Below are 16,300 nucleotides of genomic sequence, written 5' to 3'. Positions count from 1 at the left end.
ACTAATGAATCTCATATCACTTCCACTCTGCCCAACTTTACCCTTCTCTACTGTGCCTCAGAGGCAGGCATAACACAACTGACCTGAATGCTGTTGCAACCCTCCCCTCCAACACAATCCAAAGGGGCATACTGTTGGCGAAGAGTATGGCCACAGTGGACTGTTACTCTCTTTGCCCATTCCATTTCCTGGTGGTCACTTTCTGCCTTTAACCTAGGCATTGCCATCTCAACAACTCCAATCTATGACATCCTCTGTCTCTCAGATAACCCTTGGTCATCCAGCTGCTGCTTCAGTTCCCCGGCAGTCTTAAAGGACAATAGACAGCAGGAGCAGGCCATTCGGCCCTTCGAGCCAGCACCGCCATTCAATGTGATCATGGCTGTTCATCCACACTCAGTACCCCGTTCCTGCCTTCTCCCCATATCCCCTGACTCCGTTATCTTTAAGAGCCCTATCTAGCTCTCTCTTGAAAGTATCCAGAGAACCTGCCTCCACCGCCCTCTGAGGCAGAGAATTTCACAGACTCACAACTCTCTGTGTGAAAAAGTGTTTCCTCATCTCCATTCTAAATGGCTTACTCCTTATTCTTAAACTGTGCCCCCTGGACTCCCCAAACATCGGGAACTACTGCTGGATGTATCTCCAACAGGTGTTATCCGCAGGGTCACTCAAAGTCTCACCAGCTTCCCACATCCTGCAGGAGTAGCATACCATTGCCCTAGCTGCCATCTCTACTGCACTAAGCAAAGAAAGATTTAAGAAAGAAAAATAGATTATGTCTCATCTCGCTGTCGCCTTCTTCGCCAAAGCCTTTTGTGCCAAACCCTCAGCCCCTTCCCTTCATAAATGACTTCACCTCAACACAGTCACTTCCAACATAGTCACTCCCAACACAGTCACTCCCAACACTGTCACTCCCAACACTGTCACTCCCAACACTGTCACTCCCAACACTGTCACTCCCAACACTGTCACTCCCAACACTGTCACTCCCAACACTGTCACTCCCAACACAGTCACTCCCAACACAGTCACTCCCAACACTGTCACTCCCAACACTGTCACTCCCAACACTGTCACTCCCAACACTGTCACTCCCAACACTGTCACTCCCAACACAGTCACTCCCAACACTGTCACTCCCAACAGGCCTGCCTACTTTTTATGTACCCACTCCGGGATGCTCAACTAAAACTGATCTTGTTCACTGTTGCCTTTTTAACTGCCCCGCTCTCCTGCTTTCAGCTAAACTGAAACTGACCTCGTACTGACCTACATAAAGATGAGAAATTCTATGCTACCAAACCACTTTACATTCATAGAACATTATGAAATGTAGTTATTGTTGTAAAGAATCAAAGCAGCCTTTGCAGAGGTTTGCAGAGGAGCAGAGGATATTCACAGTAATCTCTATTAAACTTCTTCTTCTTGCATATGACGTGCGCAGCTTAAAGTTGTAGGTCAACTTGTTCTATTTGATCTATTTGTTTGTGCACGTCAGGTTGATTGTATTAGTCGAAACAGGGTGGACCATGTGAATGCTGCAATCTCCCACCCCTCTATTAAACTACAATATAATAATAAATCATACATTGGTTCAAGAATCACTATAAACCATGAAAGTTTAATTATTAGCTTTAAATATGAATAGAAATATCATAGTCCATGTTAATACTATTGTTAAGTGAGACTGCTCAAAACTCTAACAATGTCACTTAATACTCTTACCTCCCCAATTCTGTGATCCTTTGATTCAATGTCTTGTTCCACATCCTGGAGTTCCATCTACACATAAAGATTTCAGTTGTCAAATGCCATTTGGTATCTTTTAATCCTCCTAATAGAGAATGGCTGTGACCATGATTTTATTTTAGAGAGGGTTCCGTACATTAAGAGGACTGGAGTTATGCTTGAGACTAGATTCCAAGTTGCATTCATATATAGAAAATCGAGTTCTCATCCTCAATGGCCTTTAAAAAAGTTATATTCCTGCCTATTGCAGTCCTTTGTGGTAAAAGAGTTACCACAGAACTGTTGGGTTGGGTGCATCACAATTTAAACACAGCAATGATGATGGATTTCAAGGGCAGTTTACGGGTACTGGCATCCCCATGTGCCTGCTACTGATGTCTTTTCATGTGGGAAAAGTCACAGATTTGGGAAATGTCATTGAAGAAACCTTGGTGAGTAAGTGAAAGCATTTTATGAAAGCATACGGTTAGCAACATGGTTGAAAGAGTGAATGTTCATGGAGCTAGATGGGTGCACATCAATTGGGCTAATTGTTGTGGATGCTACAGGTGACACCCACATTACAGAAGGATTGTGCTAGAAAAACGTACAAATCGTGATTTTTCATAACATGAAAACCTATTTCCCATTGAATCCCATGTTATAACTGGAGATGCTTTCCTATGTGAGATTTTTCTCTCAACAATTATGATAGTACCATAGCTGCTGATTCACAACAAAGAATAAAATAAGAGATTCCCTTGTCAGTTTCCAAAGCAAAATACTTAAGCGGCCAGAAGCTGCATTTGGAAACATAAGCAATTACAGATGCTTATCACCTGCAAGTCTTCAGTTTCAATGGAGACATACACTTTTAAATACATATCAAATATGAATAATAGTTTTAACAAATAGTTACAATCACAGCAAATTACAATGGACATTTAGGTTTACAACTGCGCTTAAATATGTTGTCCTTTTTTCAGATATCTTGAGTGCAAATAATAAGGAAAACTTGAAAAAGCTGATAGTGAGCATAATAAACCTACTGCGCTAAGATTACATTATGTACACAGGCGTCAAGAAATTAGAGTTAAAAATTGAACAAAATATGGTATTTATTTTATGTTTATTTATATTTTTTCCCCACAGTCCCACCTCGAACTCCCAGTTGTGAGCCATTCCCTTCCCTTCTCATCCCCATTTTCACCTTCGGCCTCCCTCTCTGCTAGAGTGAAGTCACACGCAAACTGGAAGAACAGGACTTCATATTGCACTAGGGTAACCGAGAAACCAAGTGCAATGAGCCTAGGGGTAGCACAATGGTGCAGCGGTAGAGTTGCTGCCTTACAGCACCAGGGACTCGGGTTCGATCCTGACTGTGGGTGCTGACTGTGTGGAGTTTGTATGTTTTCTCTGTGACCACAAGGGTTTTTTCTGGGTGGTTCAAAGTCCTGCAAGTTTGTAGGTTAATTGGCTTCTGTAAAATGTCCCTAGTGTGTAGGATAGTAATGGAGACAGTGGTCGGCACGGACTCAGTGGGCCGAAGAGCCTGTTTCTGTGCTATATCTCTAAACTAAACCTGATGGCATAAATATTGAATTCTCCTACCACCTTACTTTTCTATCCTGCCACTTCCCCACATGCAAGACCTATCTTTCTATTCCCCCTGTGCCTGTCACCTACTGTAGATCCTTTCCTCCATCCAGTCATCCACCCACCTCTGCTACTTCTCGCACCCGCCTCCATGTCTGCTACTTTTTCACTTCTCTCCACATGTTGATTATCAGGTTCCACATTTACACAGGTTTGTCTCCACTTCACCTCCAGCCTTTGATATTCTCTCCACCCATCTGCCAATCATCTCTCCCCATCTGAATCCACCATCTGAATCACTTGCCATTTCTTGCCCCACCATTTGTCCCCACCTCTCTTTACTAGTATTCTCTACTTTACTCCATCACTGAAGGAGTTCAGACCCAAAACATCAGCTGTTCATTCCCTCCACAGATGCTGTCTGGCCTGCTGAGCTCCCCAGCACTATAGAGTTTTTTTTTAAACTCAAGATTCCAGCATCTGTAGGGTCTTATTTCTCTGCTGACCAAATCTTGCTGCATATAGGAATGGGATGATATGTGTACAAAAGACAATGTGTACTTACCTCCACTTTAGCTATATCATTTTGGTGTTTTGAATAATTACTTTCCCACAAGAACAGCTTCTTGCTAATTTCAGACATCTAAAAAGAAAAAAAGTGAACGATTTACATAATAGTAATCTTGTTTATAATTTGTAGTGCAAGGAGTTACAAATTATATTTAGACACCTATGATATGTAAAGAATTCTGGGACAGGTGGGAGTACATTGGAAGCTGACATTTATTTCTGAAATTTAACCAAGATATTCCAACTAGTGAAATATCGTTGATTCAATAATCCTCAAAAGTGCCCCACAGGATTCATGATAACATTCTGTAAACTTCTTGTGGCGCCTTCATGCCCACGTTGGTTTTGCATACAGCCTGTCATCCCTGACGATTCGCCAGCAGCCTCACGAGAAGGTCCTGCCACAAGAGCTCAATAACAACTCCAAGGTCAGACGCACTAATTGTCCTTATCCGCACACGGGTTATGATTGGTGAGAATGTAGGTAAAGGGGGCTTCTGGAATAAACGTGACACTAGATGTCTGGCTCAGCTAAACGTCGTTTGTTCTTTGCTTTCTGTCGTAGGATTCAGTAGATCCTCCTACATTCTCACTTTAAAAATGTGTTTCAAGCCTTAATGACCAGATTTCCAAGCATGTTTAGCCCCAGCCAAAGCTTTCAATTGCCTAATCCTGTTGTTTCTAATCTGCGGCCACACTAGTTACTAACAGTATCCTGTGACATAGCATAAACAGTCAGTTTTTAAGGCAAAATTACACTGAGACAACAAGTGCCAGCTTCCTCATTATCTCAGTGTAAAGCAAATTTAGAATATAAACTAAGTATATCTGAAGTAAAATCAATTAAATACCTTTGAGCTGCTGTAATGGAAGTAATGCAGTAATGGAAAATGCATGGAAACCAAATGCACGGAGCAAACTCCCGCACACACCAATAATATAAATTTAGTTTAATTTAGAGATACAGTGTGGAGACAGGCCCTTCGGCCCAATGAGTCCAGGCCGACCAGCGATCACCCGTACACTAGTACTATCCTACACACTAGGGACAATTTACAGAAGCCAATTAACCTAGAAACCTACACGTCTTTGAAATGTGGGAGGAAACCAGAGCACCCGGAGAAATCTCACGTGGTCACTGGGAGAATGAACAAACTCCCTTCGGCCAGCACCAATAGTCTGGATTGAAGCTGGGTCTCTGGCACTGTAAGGAAGAAGCTCTACTGCTGCACCAATCTACCGCCTTTAAATAATTAAACAGTATTAGTTGTGGATGGGGATAATGCTGTCAATGCTGTTAACTCTCATCACATAGCATTTTTTCCTTCACATCACCAATGCTCATCAAGTTCTCAGAGAAGATCTTGGTTGCATGAACAGAATAAGAAACATTATGGCAAATCACATTGGATAACAGGCAATACGTTTTCTATCATCCAATGTTGCTGGGTGGGATGAGAAAAATATTTTTTACACGGAGAGTGGTGAATCTCTGGAATTTTCTGCCACAGAATGTAGTTGAGGCCAGTTCATTGGCTATATTTAAGAGGGAGTTAGATGTGGTCCTTGTGGCTAAAAGGATCAGGGGGTTATGGAGAGAAAGCAGGTACAGGATACTGAGTTGGATGATCAGCCATGATCATATTGAACGGCGGTGCAGGCTCGAAGGGCCGAATGGCCTACTCCTGCACCTATTTTCGATGTTTCTATGTTTCTATGTTGCACAAGCTCATATTTTAGCCAGTAACAAGACAAAATAAATCTACATTCCAAACAGTTCCAGCAAAATAATTAAAGATCTCAATTAATCCCTTAATGCTGAATTGCTGGGCAAAGAAAGTGAGGATTCAGCTAGAACTGTAACACTGTGAAGGTTAAAATGCAGGGTTTTAATGAAACTGATTGTTCTTGCAATATGACATTTGGTGTTTTTTTTTAACTTTCTGTACAACATAATCACAGGTCATTCCTAGAATTACCTTAACAATTCAAAGTATTCCGAGACCAATACATTTAAATTTTGGTTTAGAATTCTGGGACTTTTTGTCTCCAGATGGAATTTGATTTCATTCTGACAGTGAAAAAGGGTCTAGATTTTAACACTGTGATAATATATTCATGCTTTGGAGCAGGAAGAGATTATTATCAGTAAATTTGCATTTGATTCCAGCATTGCTATGATACTGTGAAATATTAAAATTCCCCTGTAAAATTTCATACAGTATACACTGTTCTCTACCTTCAAACAAATATGCACCTGCATTACAAAGTGGGAAGTGTGGTTCAAAAAGGCAGGTATCCAGTTAAACTAATCTGGGTCACTCGCAAGCTAATAGACTATTCCCATTAATTTTAACCTGTGTGAAGCCCTATAACACCGACACAGACCATTCAGGCTCAACATGTTCCCATTAAGATCCAAGGAACTATGGATATAAAGACTGGGTAAAATGTAAGAAGCCTATGGCAAGAAGCCTATGACAAACTGGAAAAAGAGGAAGCCCTTCATTGCAAGAAGAATATAGAAAATAAATTAGGAAAGTGAAGGAAAAGCATAGGCCCAAAATATCCATTTTATAAGGATAGTAAAGCCCCTGTCCCACTTAGGAAACCTCCACGGAAACCTCTGGAGACTTTGCGCCCCACCCAAGATTTCCGTGCGGTTCCCGGAGGTTGCAGGTGGTTGCCGGAGGTTGCAGGTAGTGGAAGTAGGTAGGGAGGCTGACTAAAACCTCCGGGAACCGCACGGAAACCTTGGGTGTGGCGCAAAGTGTCCAGAGGTTTCCGTTCAGGTTTCCTAAGTGGGACAGGGGCATAAGGGGAAGAGTTAGGTTAAGCAAAATAGGATAACCTAAATGAATCTTAAATGAATGCTTCTCATAAATTAAATAAGAATGAATACATTCTAGAAAATACTAGGGAGGCAAGGGTGGAGATTGTTGAAGCCCTGACACAATTTTTTAAGCCATAGGTGAGGTGATTGGAGGATAGTAAATAGAGTCATAGAGTGATACAGTGTGGAAACAGGTATTGGCCCTTCTGTCCAAATTGCCCACACTGGTCAATCTGTCCCAGCTACACGAGTCCCACCTGCCCACGTTTGGTCCATATCCCTCAAAACCTGTCCTATCTATGTACCTGTCTAACTGCTTCTTAAACATTGGGATAGTCCCTTCCTCAACTACCCCCTATGGCAGCTTGTTCCTTACACCTACCACCCTTTATGTGAAAATGTTGCCCCTCAGACTCCTATTAAATCTTTCCCCCTTCACCTTAAACCTATGTCCTCTGGTCCTCTATTCATCTACCTGATCTATTCTTCTCATGATTTTATACAGCTCTCAAATGTGGTATCTTTATTCAAGAAGGGCAACAGAGATAAGTAAGGGAATCACAGTCCCATTGACTATAACAGTGACGATAGACAAGTTAATGGGGAAAAATTAAACTTTATTAGTTGTGGCTAGGGGTAGGGAATTTAACTCCTCTCGTAACCTTCAAATGGATATAAAAGAACACATGACATGTGGTTTAAATTGTCATCCACAAAGCACCATCAATGGCAGTGGTAGAAGTGATATTTGGATGCATCACAGCATGGTTTGGGAACAGCTCCATCCAAGGCCGCAAGAAATTGCAGAGAATTGTGGACACAGCCTAGACCATCACACAAACCAACCTCCCTTCCATTGACTCAATTTATACCTGACACTGCCTCGGCAAAGGCAGCAGCATAATCAAGGACAAGTCGCACCCTGGTCACTCCCTGTTCTCCATTCTCCCATCGGGCAAAAGGTATAAAAGTGTAGTGTGAAGTGTGAAGCATACTTCCAGATTCAGGGACAGTTTCCTTACAGCTGTTATTAGGCAACTGAACCATCCAACCACAACCAGAGAGCAGTCCTGAACTATTAGACCCTTGAACTATCTTTAATTGGACATTACTGGGTTTACCTTGCGCTAAACATAATTCGCATTATTGATTATACACTGTGAACGGCTCGATTGTAATCTTGTTTTGTCATTCCGCTGACTGGTTAGTACGCAACAAAGGCTTTTCACTACACCTTGGTACACATGGCAATAAACTAAACTCAAATCAAGTGTGGTGTCATCTTAGAATGCACATAGAAGTCCCTGGAGTGAGGCTTCAGCCCACAATGCCATCACTCAAATACAAGAATGCTACCACAAAACCAAGGTTTCCAACTTTGAAAATGCTGATCTCAACCAAGGAAGAAATATGTGCTTGCAATTAGCCTTTGTTCCTTTAGGAGTGAGTGAGGAAAATAATTAAATTCATCCAGAATAGTCTCTTTTTCAATAACATGTAACATTCTCCAGAGTAATATCTACTGTGGAGAATTCCACACTCCACTCTGCACCCAAGCACTTGGACAATAAGAAAGTGTATGCATCAACAACTCTCTGCATTCAACACCATCAGTTCAAGAAAGTACTAGGGTGAGTACTGAGTTTTCTCTCCAGGGAAGGGGAATAAGAACTAGAGGGCACAGGTTTAGGGTGAGAGGGGAAAGATTTAATAGGAACCTGAGTGACAACTTTTGTTTTTAAACGCAGAGGGTGGTGTGTACATAGAAGGAGCTGCCAGATAAAGTCGTTGAATGCAATCACATCTATTGTCAACTTTTGAGGATTTCTCAGCACAAACACTTCTCTGGCATTATCTTGACACTCTCAATGCACAATAATTAAAAATGAAATGAGTTGAATAACACAGAGATGATACATGTACTGGGATAATAATCCATTATTTATGATGATGATGCTAGTTAATTCAATATTGTTGTCTGTTCAAAATTCAAAAAAGCAGGTGCAACATTAAAGGAGGCTGTTATGCTATGCAACCATTACTTTATTCAACAAATTTCACATATGACTGCGCAATATTTAATTCAATTGGCAATTCAATTCATAAATGAATCAACCAATGTCACACATCCTCTTAACATGTTTCTAGCCATTCCATTTGTGCATTGCATGAAATCACTTCAAAATGGTTCATAAGCTTGCTCACCACCTTCTCAATAACAATGAAGAATGGATACTAAATACTGAATGGCACAGCTAGCAAATAAGTACCTGGTATCTAAATTTGAGCTAATTTGAACCTGGTATTAAACTTGGTTTAAGCCCATTCGTTTTGTCTCCCAAAAATCTGGCACCATTGGCAAGTACAGCCTTTTCTATTGGCACTATTTTTGCTCCCATATACCTTAAACCACATTCATTGCATTTATGTTGCATGGATAGATAGATCTTTGTCAGAAAAAAAAGTACGAAAGTTGATAACCGACCCGTTTCTCAAGGTTGGCATCAAGAGACAACAGCCTTTTGTTTTCTTCCTCCTATTAAACAAAATCAAGGAGATTTGTCAAATGTGTGATGCAAAATAACAGAATGTTGAAACAATAAGTAGTCTATTGTGGTAGAAACGCACCAGCTTCTGGGTATTCAGCAGAAGGTCAAGGCACAGCTTTTCAGTTATCTCTACTCTATTCCTTTTATTTAACTCTGCTCCCAGGATGTATTGTTGAATGTTCTCCCCTAGACTTAAAAACAAAATTATAAGAATCAGTGAAATCCAACGTTATAATCAATTCCAATACATCATTGTCATTTTACTTATCCGACCTGCTCAGTTCTCTGTCGCTGTTGCAAACTATATAGAACTTCAGTCTGAAGAAGGGTTTCGGCCCGAAACGTCGCCTAGTTCCTTCGCTCCATAGATGCTGCTGCACCCGCTGAGTTTCTTCAGCAATTATGTGTACCTTAGAACTTCATATAGTTCTGATATAGTTGCTCTGGCAAACTCTTGGTGTAGATTTTTATCTCTTGTTCTCTTCTCTTGAATATCAAGGAAAATTGGGTCATAGCTTCAGACCAACTCTGAGATTTGAGCACGTAAACTAAGTCAAAGGTCAAAGGAAAGCATTCCAGGACGGAGCAAAATATTTTTGAAAATAATACAACATTCCCTTTGATTTGTGGGAATCCCTGACCCGTGATTGTAGCAGGAATATTCAGATTGGTGCTGAGAACCTCTAATCAATGCATTAGAAGTCCTGCATTAAACTCCCATTCACAAATTTTGCCTTATTAGCCACTCTCTGCCCTGTCTGTGGAAGAGTGCGCAATTCGTACACTGGCTTCATCAAAACGCACAAAATCATCAAGGTAGCAAATCATCCCTGAGCCCATAGGACTGTAAGAATGCATAGCATTTTATAAATCAGTTTTACTTACTTGGTAATGTTTTCATCAGAAAAGAGTTCCGGTGATGAAGTGTTGGTTTCTTCTCCTACTGTATGAAATATGAAATAAATCTGTTCTCTACATATTTTTGCCATTCTTTAATCAAAATATAAATTTTACATTTTGCTACACCTTGTTGCTAATGCAGTAATTGAACCTGAACGCTTCTTTGCACCCCAAGGGGGCTCCCAAGTTAGTTAGCTTAAATACTGACATTGCCAACTGTAGCACAAAAATCAAGTTTCCAATTTAGTGTCTGCACTTGCTGGAAGCTTAACTCAAGGTACCATCTGCTTTCTCAGTTAGGTATTAAAGATTCCATGGTATTATCCCAAAGAACAGCAATAGAGTTTACCTTCGTATTCTGGATTAATATCTATTCACTACTGAAAGCAATTATATCACAAATTGCTGGCTATATCACAAATTGGCTGATATTGGATGTGGAAGGCATACTGGCCAAAAACCTGCCTGTTTCTTTAAATGAGGTTATGGGATCTTGAACATCAAACTTTTCAGGAAGATTGGCTTGATTCTCCATCCAAAATAAGGGCCCAATAATACAACAATTATTTCCTCAAATTTATCTTGTGGTTTGAACATAAACCTTTAAAGTTCAAAGGCCCAATTATGATCAAAGGGAGTCCTTTCTAATCCCAACCACTTTCTAAATATTTCTACGAATGCCTATAACCCGCGATCCTGAATCTAACTAGATATTCATTCATGTCTTTCAATAAAGGTTTCATGTAATAATGGAATAAGCACTCTTACCACTGATTTATTCAAATCTCCAGCATATTTCACCACCATCCATTATTTAAAGAGGTTCCAATCATGAGCAGCTCAGTGGTGCAGCGGTAGGGTTGCTGCCTTACAGCGCCAGAGACCCGGGTTCGATCCCGACTACGGTAGCTGTCTGTACAGAGTTTTTACGTTCTCCCCATGACTGCATGAGTTTTCTCCGAGATCTTCGGTTTCCTCCCACACTCCAAAGACATACAGGTCTGTACATTTAAAAAGCTGGAGTAAATCAGCAGGACAGGCAGCATCTCTGGAGAAGGAATGGGTGACGTTTTGGGTCGAGACCCCTCTTCAGAAGAAAAGTCTCGAACCAAAACGTCATCCATTCCTTCTCTCCAGAGATGCTGCCTGTCCTGCTGAGTTACTCCAGCTTTTTGTGTCTATCTTTGGTTTAAACCAGTATCTGTAATTCCTTCCTACACAGGTTTGTAAATTAATGGGCTTGGTATAATTGTAAATTGTCCCTAGTGTGTGTCGGGTAGTGTTAATGTGCGGGGATCACTGGTCGGTGTGGACTCGGTGGGCTGAAGGGCCTGTTTCCTCGCTGTATCTATAAAACTAAAACTAAAACTAAAAAAAGCATTGTTGCAGGAACGTTGAAGTAGAGATAATATTCAAGAAATTCTCACTTCCCAAAATTTGATCCAGTTTTACCCACCGTTTAATGTCCCACAATTAGAATGTATCTTACCTTCTTTTTTCTTCATAAAAGCAAAATCAAATTCAAGTTCTGAAAGATTACTTGGTTCACATAGAATTGGGGGGCAGCTATCCACATTACATGGGTTCCACTCGTGCAATGGCACAAGTTTTCCCTCCCCAAACTCATAAAGCAGAGCCTCATTCTTTGTAAGCGGTACCAGTGGCAATGCCTGAAGAAAGCTGACTTGTTCAGCCTGGAGGTAACAATATGCACCACAGTTGCTACGTTGCTTGAATCTCACACCAATCAGTTCAGAAATATTAGCAAAACTCTTGCTTTTCTTCATGAATGAATCAAGTGGCTGCATGCAGATAACTTGACTCTGTCCAACAGCAGTTTTAAGTTGTGTGTCTTCTCCTGCCCTGGAAGTCATTTCCACTGAACTCTACAATCAAAGGATCAAAGATTAATAAGGGACTGAACTAAACCACGCAATCCAATGAGATTGCACAAGATTTCATCAACAATAACACATGTTTAAAACACAAAGTGCTGGATTAACTCAGAGAGTCAAGCGTATATATGACATTTTAGGTTGGAACCCTCCTTTAGTCTAATTGTAGTGGGGAGAGAAAGCTGGAAAAGTGGTGAGGATAGTGGGACTAGTGTTGGCCGGTGTGGGCATGTTGGGCCAAATGGCCTGTTTCCACACTAAATAACTCTATGACATTGAAGAACGTCACCCATTCCTTCTATCCAGAGATGCTGCCTGTCTAGCTGAGTTACTCCACCATTTTGTGTCGATCTTCCATGTAAAGCAGCATCTGGCGTTCCTTCCTACACAAGTTATAGTTGGGCACAGATGAAGGTTTGATTTGCAGGTGGGTGGATAAAGGCTGGAGATACAAAGAAGCCAAAAGGGTGATAAAAGAGGACTAAAGGAGACAAAAAGATGTTACATGTACAATGGGTTTGTCTACCTTACATGTAAACATATATTTCAATCCCATATTTCTTTCCCTATAATTCAACCAATTTAACCACTCAACCAATGTAAATTTGAAGGCCATCAACGAATCTGAATGCATCACATTATCAGGTAGTGGATTCTAAAGTGTAACTCTCATCACTTAGCATTTTTTCCATTCACATCACCAATGCTTTTCAAGATCTTGGCTGTATGAACAGAATAAGACAAATTATGGCAAATCACATCGGATAAATGTTCTATCACCCAATGTTGCACAAACTCTAATTTTAGCCAATAAAAAGACAAACTAAATTTACATTCAAAACAGTTCCAATAAAATGATTAGAGATTTCAATTCATTCCTTAATGCTGGATTTCTGAGCAAAGAAAGTGAGGATTCAGCTAGAACTGTAACACTGAAAAGGTTAAAATGCAGGGTTTCAATGAAACTTAAATTGTTCTTGCACCTTTAGAATAATGACATTTGATGGCTTTTTTGGACTTTCTGTACAATATAGTAACAAGTCAATCCTAAAATTACCTTAACAATTCAAGTATTTCTAGAGCAATAAATTTAAATTTTGATTAAGAATTCTGGGACTTTTTTTCTCCTGATGGAATCTGATTTCATTCTGGCAGTTAAAAAGTGTCTGGATTGTAACACCGTGATAATATGTTCATGTTTCTCAAGCAAAGCTAATAGATTATTTTCATTAATTTTAACCTGTGTGAAGCCCTATAACACCGACGCAGACCACTCAGGGTCAACATGTTCCCATTAACATCCAAGGAACTATGGATGTAAACACTGGGTAAAATGCAAGAAGCCTGTGGCAAGTAGAACAAACTGGAAAAAGAGGAAGCCCTTCATTGCAGGTAGAATATAGAAATTAAATTAGGAAAGTGAAGGAAAAGTGTAGGCCCAAAATATCAATTTTATAAGGATAGTAAGAGTTAGGTTAAGCCAAATAGGATAACCTAAATGAATCTTAAATCTAAATGAATATGCTTCTCATATATATTCACTAAAAAAGAACATTATAGTTTGAGAAGAATGAATACATTCTAGAAATGCTATCCTTAAAAATGAGGTATTAGACTTCTTAGAAGGCATAAAGGTGGATGAATCCTTTCCTCTTGATGAGATGTATCACAGGCTGCTGTGGGAGGCAAGCGTGGAGGTTGTTGAAGCCCTGACACCATATTTTAAGCCATAGGTGAGATGATTGGAGGACAGTAAATAGTCATAGAGTGATACAGTGTGGAAACAGGTATTGGTCCAAATTGCCCACACCAGCCAACATGTCCTAGCTACACTAGTCCCACACGTTTGGTCCATATCCCTCCAAACCTGTATCTATGTACCTGTCTAACTGCTTCTTAAATGTTGGGATAGTCCCAGCTTCAACAACCTCCCGTGGCAGCTTGTTCCTTACACCCACCACCCCTTGTGTGAAAAAGTTACCCCTCAGATTCCTATTAAATCTTTTCCCCGTCACCTTAAACCTATGTCCTCTGGTCCTCGATTCACCTCGTAGGGTAAGAGACTCTGTGCATCTACCCAATCTATTCCTCTCATGATTTTATTCAGCTCTCAACTGTGGTGTCTTAACTCACGAAGAAAAACAGTGATAAGTAAGGAAATCACAGTCCCATTGACTATAACAGTGAGGATAGGCAAGTTCATGGGAAAAATAATCTGAGGCTATCATTAATCCAGTTAGAAAGGCAGGATTAAGCAAAGAGAGTCAGCTTGTGAGAGATCCTATCTGATCAATTTGATTGAATTTTTGAAGTGCTAACAAAATGTATTGATGAGGGCAGTGTCATCATGATGATGTAGTCTATTTGAACAAAGGTCCTACATGAACATTTGTAACAGCAGTGTAACACGGGGATCAGTGTTGGTCTCCTTATTGTTTGTAACATGCATAAACAATTTTGAAATTAATGTACAAAATATGATTCATAAATTGGTAGATGACATAAAAATTGGTGATGCAGCTAAGTGTGAGTAAGATAGTTGTAAACTAACGGGTGACATTGATCAATTGGTAAAATGAGAGGAGCAATGGCTCAAATGGAAAAGGTGCTCAATCAATAGTGGAACACAGAGGTGTATTGAGAAATGAAGGGTCATTGGTGAACAAATACAAGGATCCCTTAAAGTGGCAACACAAGTAGAAAGGTTTGTGAATAAATTATACAGGATACTTGCCTTCCTCAGCTAGAGTGTTGAATATAAGAGCGGGGATGTTGTTGTACAACTTTATAAATCACTGGGGTTCAGATACATCTGGAATGTTCTGTGTAGTTTGGGTTGTCATGCCACAGGAAGCAGGTGATTATCTTGGAAAAGTTCACAAGGATATTTCTTGGGATGAAGCTTTTCAGTTATAAGGAGAGAACGAATGGTAGGGTTTGTTTTCCTTGGAGCAGGGGAGGCTGAGGGGTCACAATAGAAGTATGCAAAATTATGAGAGGCAGAGAAAGAAAACTAGAAACCTTTCTCCTTGACAGACGTGTCTAAAACAAGATAACATAGTTCTATGGTAATGGATAAGAAAGTTAGAGAAGATCTGAACAGGATTTTATAGGGACCCTGAATCATTGTCATAAAAAGAAGAAATATTCATGTGAGGATCTTGCCTATTTTCTACGACTCCACACAAAGATGACCCTTTGGTTTCTGAGGGGCCTTATTTTCTGTCTAATTACCCCCTACCCCTTAAATCTGGAACACATTGCCTGTGCCAGTGGTGGATACAAAACTCTGATGATAATAAGTGACTGGACAAGCATGTGAATCACAATGGCTTGAACACAAAAGTCCCAATATACCAGCTTCAGAAGGATTGTATAACTATATTTTATAAATAGTACACAACTATTTAATATATTACACCAATGAACCAGTTCCCCCCAAAAATCAAACATGCAAAATAAGGTTGACAAAAAAACACTTAAAATAATCAACGTTGAGAGACATCTTCAGAGGAATCTGTCAAATTTCTCATTCACTATTGAGTGCCTCCTCTAAATATTCACCATGGGGTGAAGTTGTTGTAAGTTGATATAAATGTTCATCGTTGAGTGAAGTTGTTGTCCGAATCGTCATTCTCTTATAAGTTACATCGTATTGATCCAGTTTGCAGAAGGAATCACAAGAGAGTGACCCAGAGAGACTTCCAACTCTACCTGGCCAGGTGGAATGCCTCGAGTCAGCTGCAACTCACCTGCGCGTCCCCGCCCGCCGTGACGTACCTCCTCATCGCCTCTGTGACGTACCTCCTCATCGCCTCTGTGACGTACCTCCTCATCGCCTCTGTGACCTCACTTGCCGCAATAACCTCATGCGATAAGCTCACCATTTGCCTCGTGCGGGGCGTGGCTCCGGGACCGGGACCGGGCTCGAGGCGGCTGCTACAGCTCCGGGACCGGGCTCGAGGCACCTCCGGGACCGGGCTCGAGGCGGCTGCTACAGCTCCGGGACCGGGCTCGAGGCGGCTGCTACAGCTCCGGGACCGGGCTCGAGGCGCCTCCCGGACCGGGGCGGCTGCTACAGCTCCCAGACCGGGTGAGAAGTGGCTCCCAGACCGGGCATGAAACGACTGCTGCTTTGCCCCCTTCGGGTGAGCATCAGCATCATGAGCAGAATCGTAGAAGTTCAGCCATAATTTGGCTTCAATACTCAGCACCGTTGAATG

General features: G+C 40.9%; 1 protein-coding gene across 6 annotated transcripts in view; it reads right to left on the bottom strand.

Annotated features, from left to right (window-relative positions):
* Positions 1–16,020, bottom strand: part of LOC116990710 (putative leucine-rich repeat-containing protein DDB_G0290503) — a 44,137-nt gene extending 28,117 nt beyond the window's left edge. For 2 of the 6 annotated variants that reach the window (XM_033048659.1, XM_033048640.1), the window contains exons 1-8: positions 15,906–16,020; positions 15,830–15,857; positions 11,672–12,068; positions 10,168–10,225; positions 9,362–9,473; positions 9,219–9,269; positions 3,896–3,973; positions 1,732–1,788 (exon numbers count right to left, since the gene is read on the bottom strand). In XM_033048659.1, the coding sequence (XP_032904550.1) occupies positions 1,732–1,788; positions 3,896–3,973; positions 9,219–9,269; positions 9,362–9,473; positions 10,168–10,225; positions 11,672–12,068; positions 15,830–15,857; positions 15,906–15,964 (840 nt within the window). In that variant the 5' untranslated portion in view covers positions 15,965–16,020. Of the gene's footprint in view, positions 1–1,731; positions 1,789–3,895; positions 3,974–9,218; positions 9,270–9,361; positions 9,474–10,167; positions 10,226–11,671; positions 12,069–15,641; positions 15,858–15,905 lie in introns of all 6 variants that reach the window. The other 4 variants (XM_033048670.1, XM_033048650.1, XM_033048642.1 and 1 more) reach the window with 3 other exon arrangements.
* Between the last annotated feature and the right edge of the window lie 280 nt (positions 16,021–16,300).

Source organism: Amblyraja radiata, chromosome 2 (genome assembly GCF_010909765.2).
Source record: "Amblyraja radiata isolate CabotCenter1 chromosome 2, sAmbRad1.1.pri, whole genome shotgun sequence".
Taxonomy (NCBI): Eukaryota; Metazoa; Chordata; class Chondrichthyes; order Rajiformes; family Rajidae; genus Amblyraja; species Amblyraja radiata.
The sequence above is the reverse complement of the archived record's forward strand: the minus strand, read 5'-3'. Positions and strand labels throughout refer to the sequence as shown.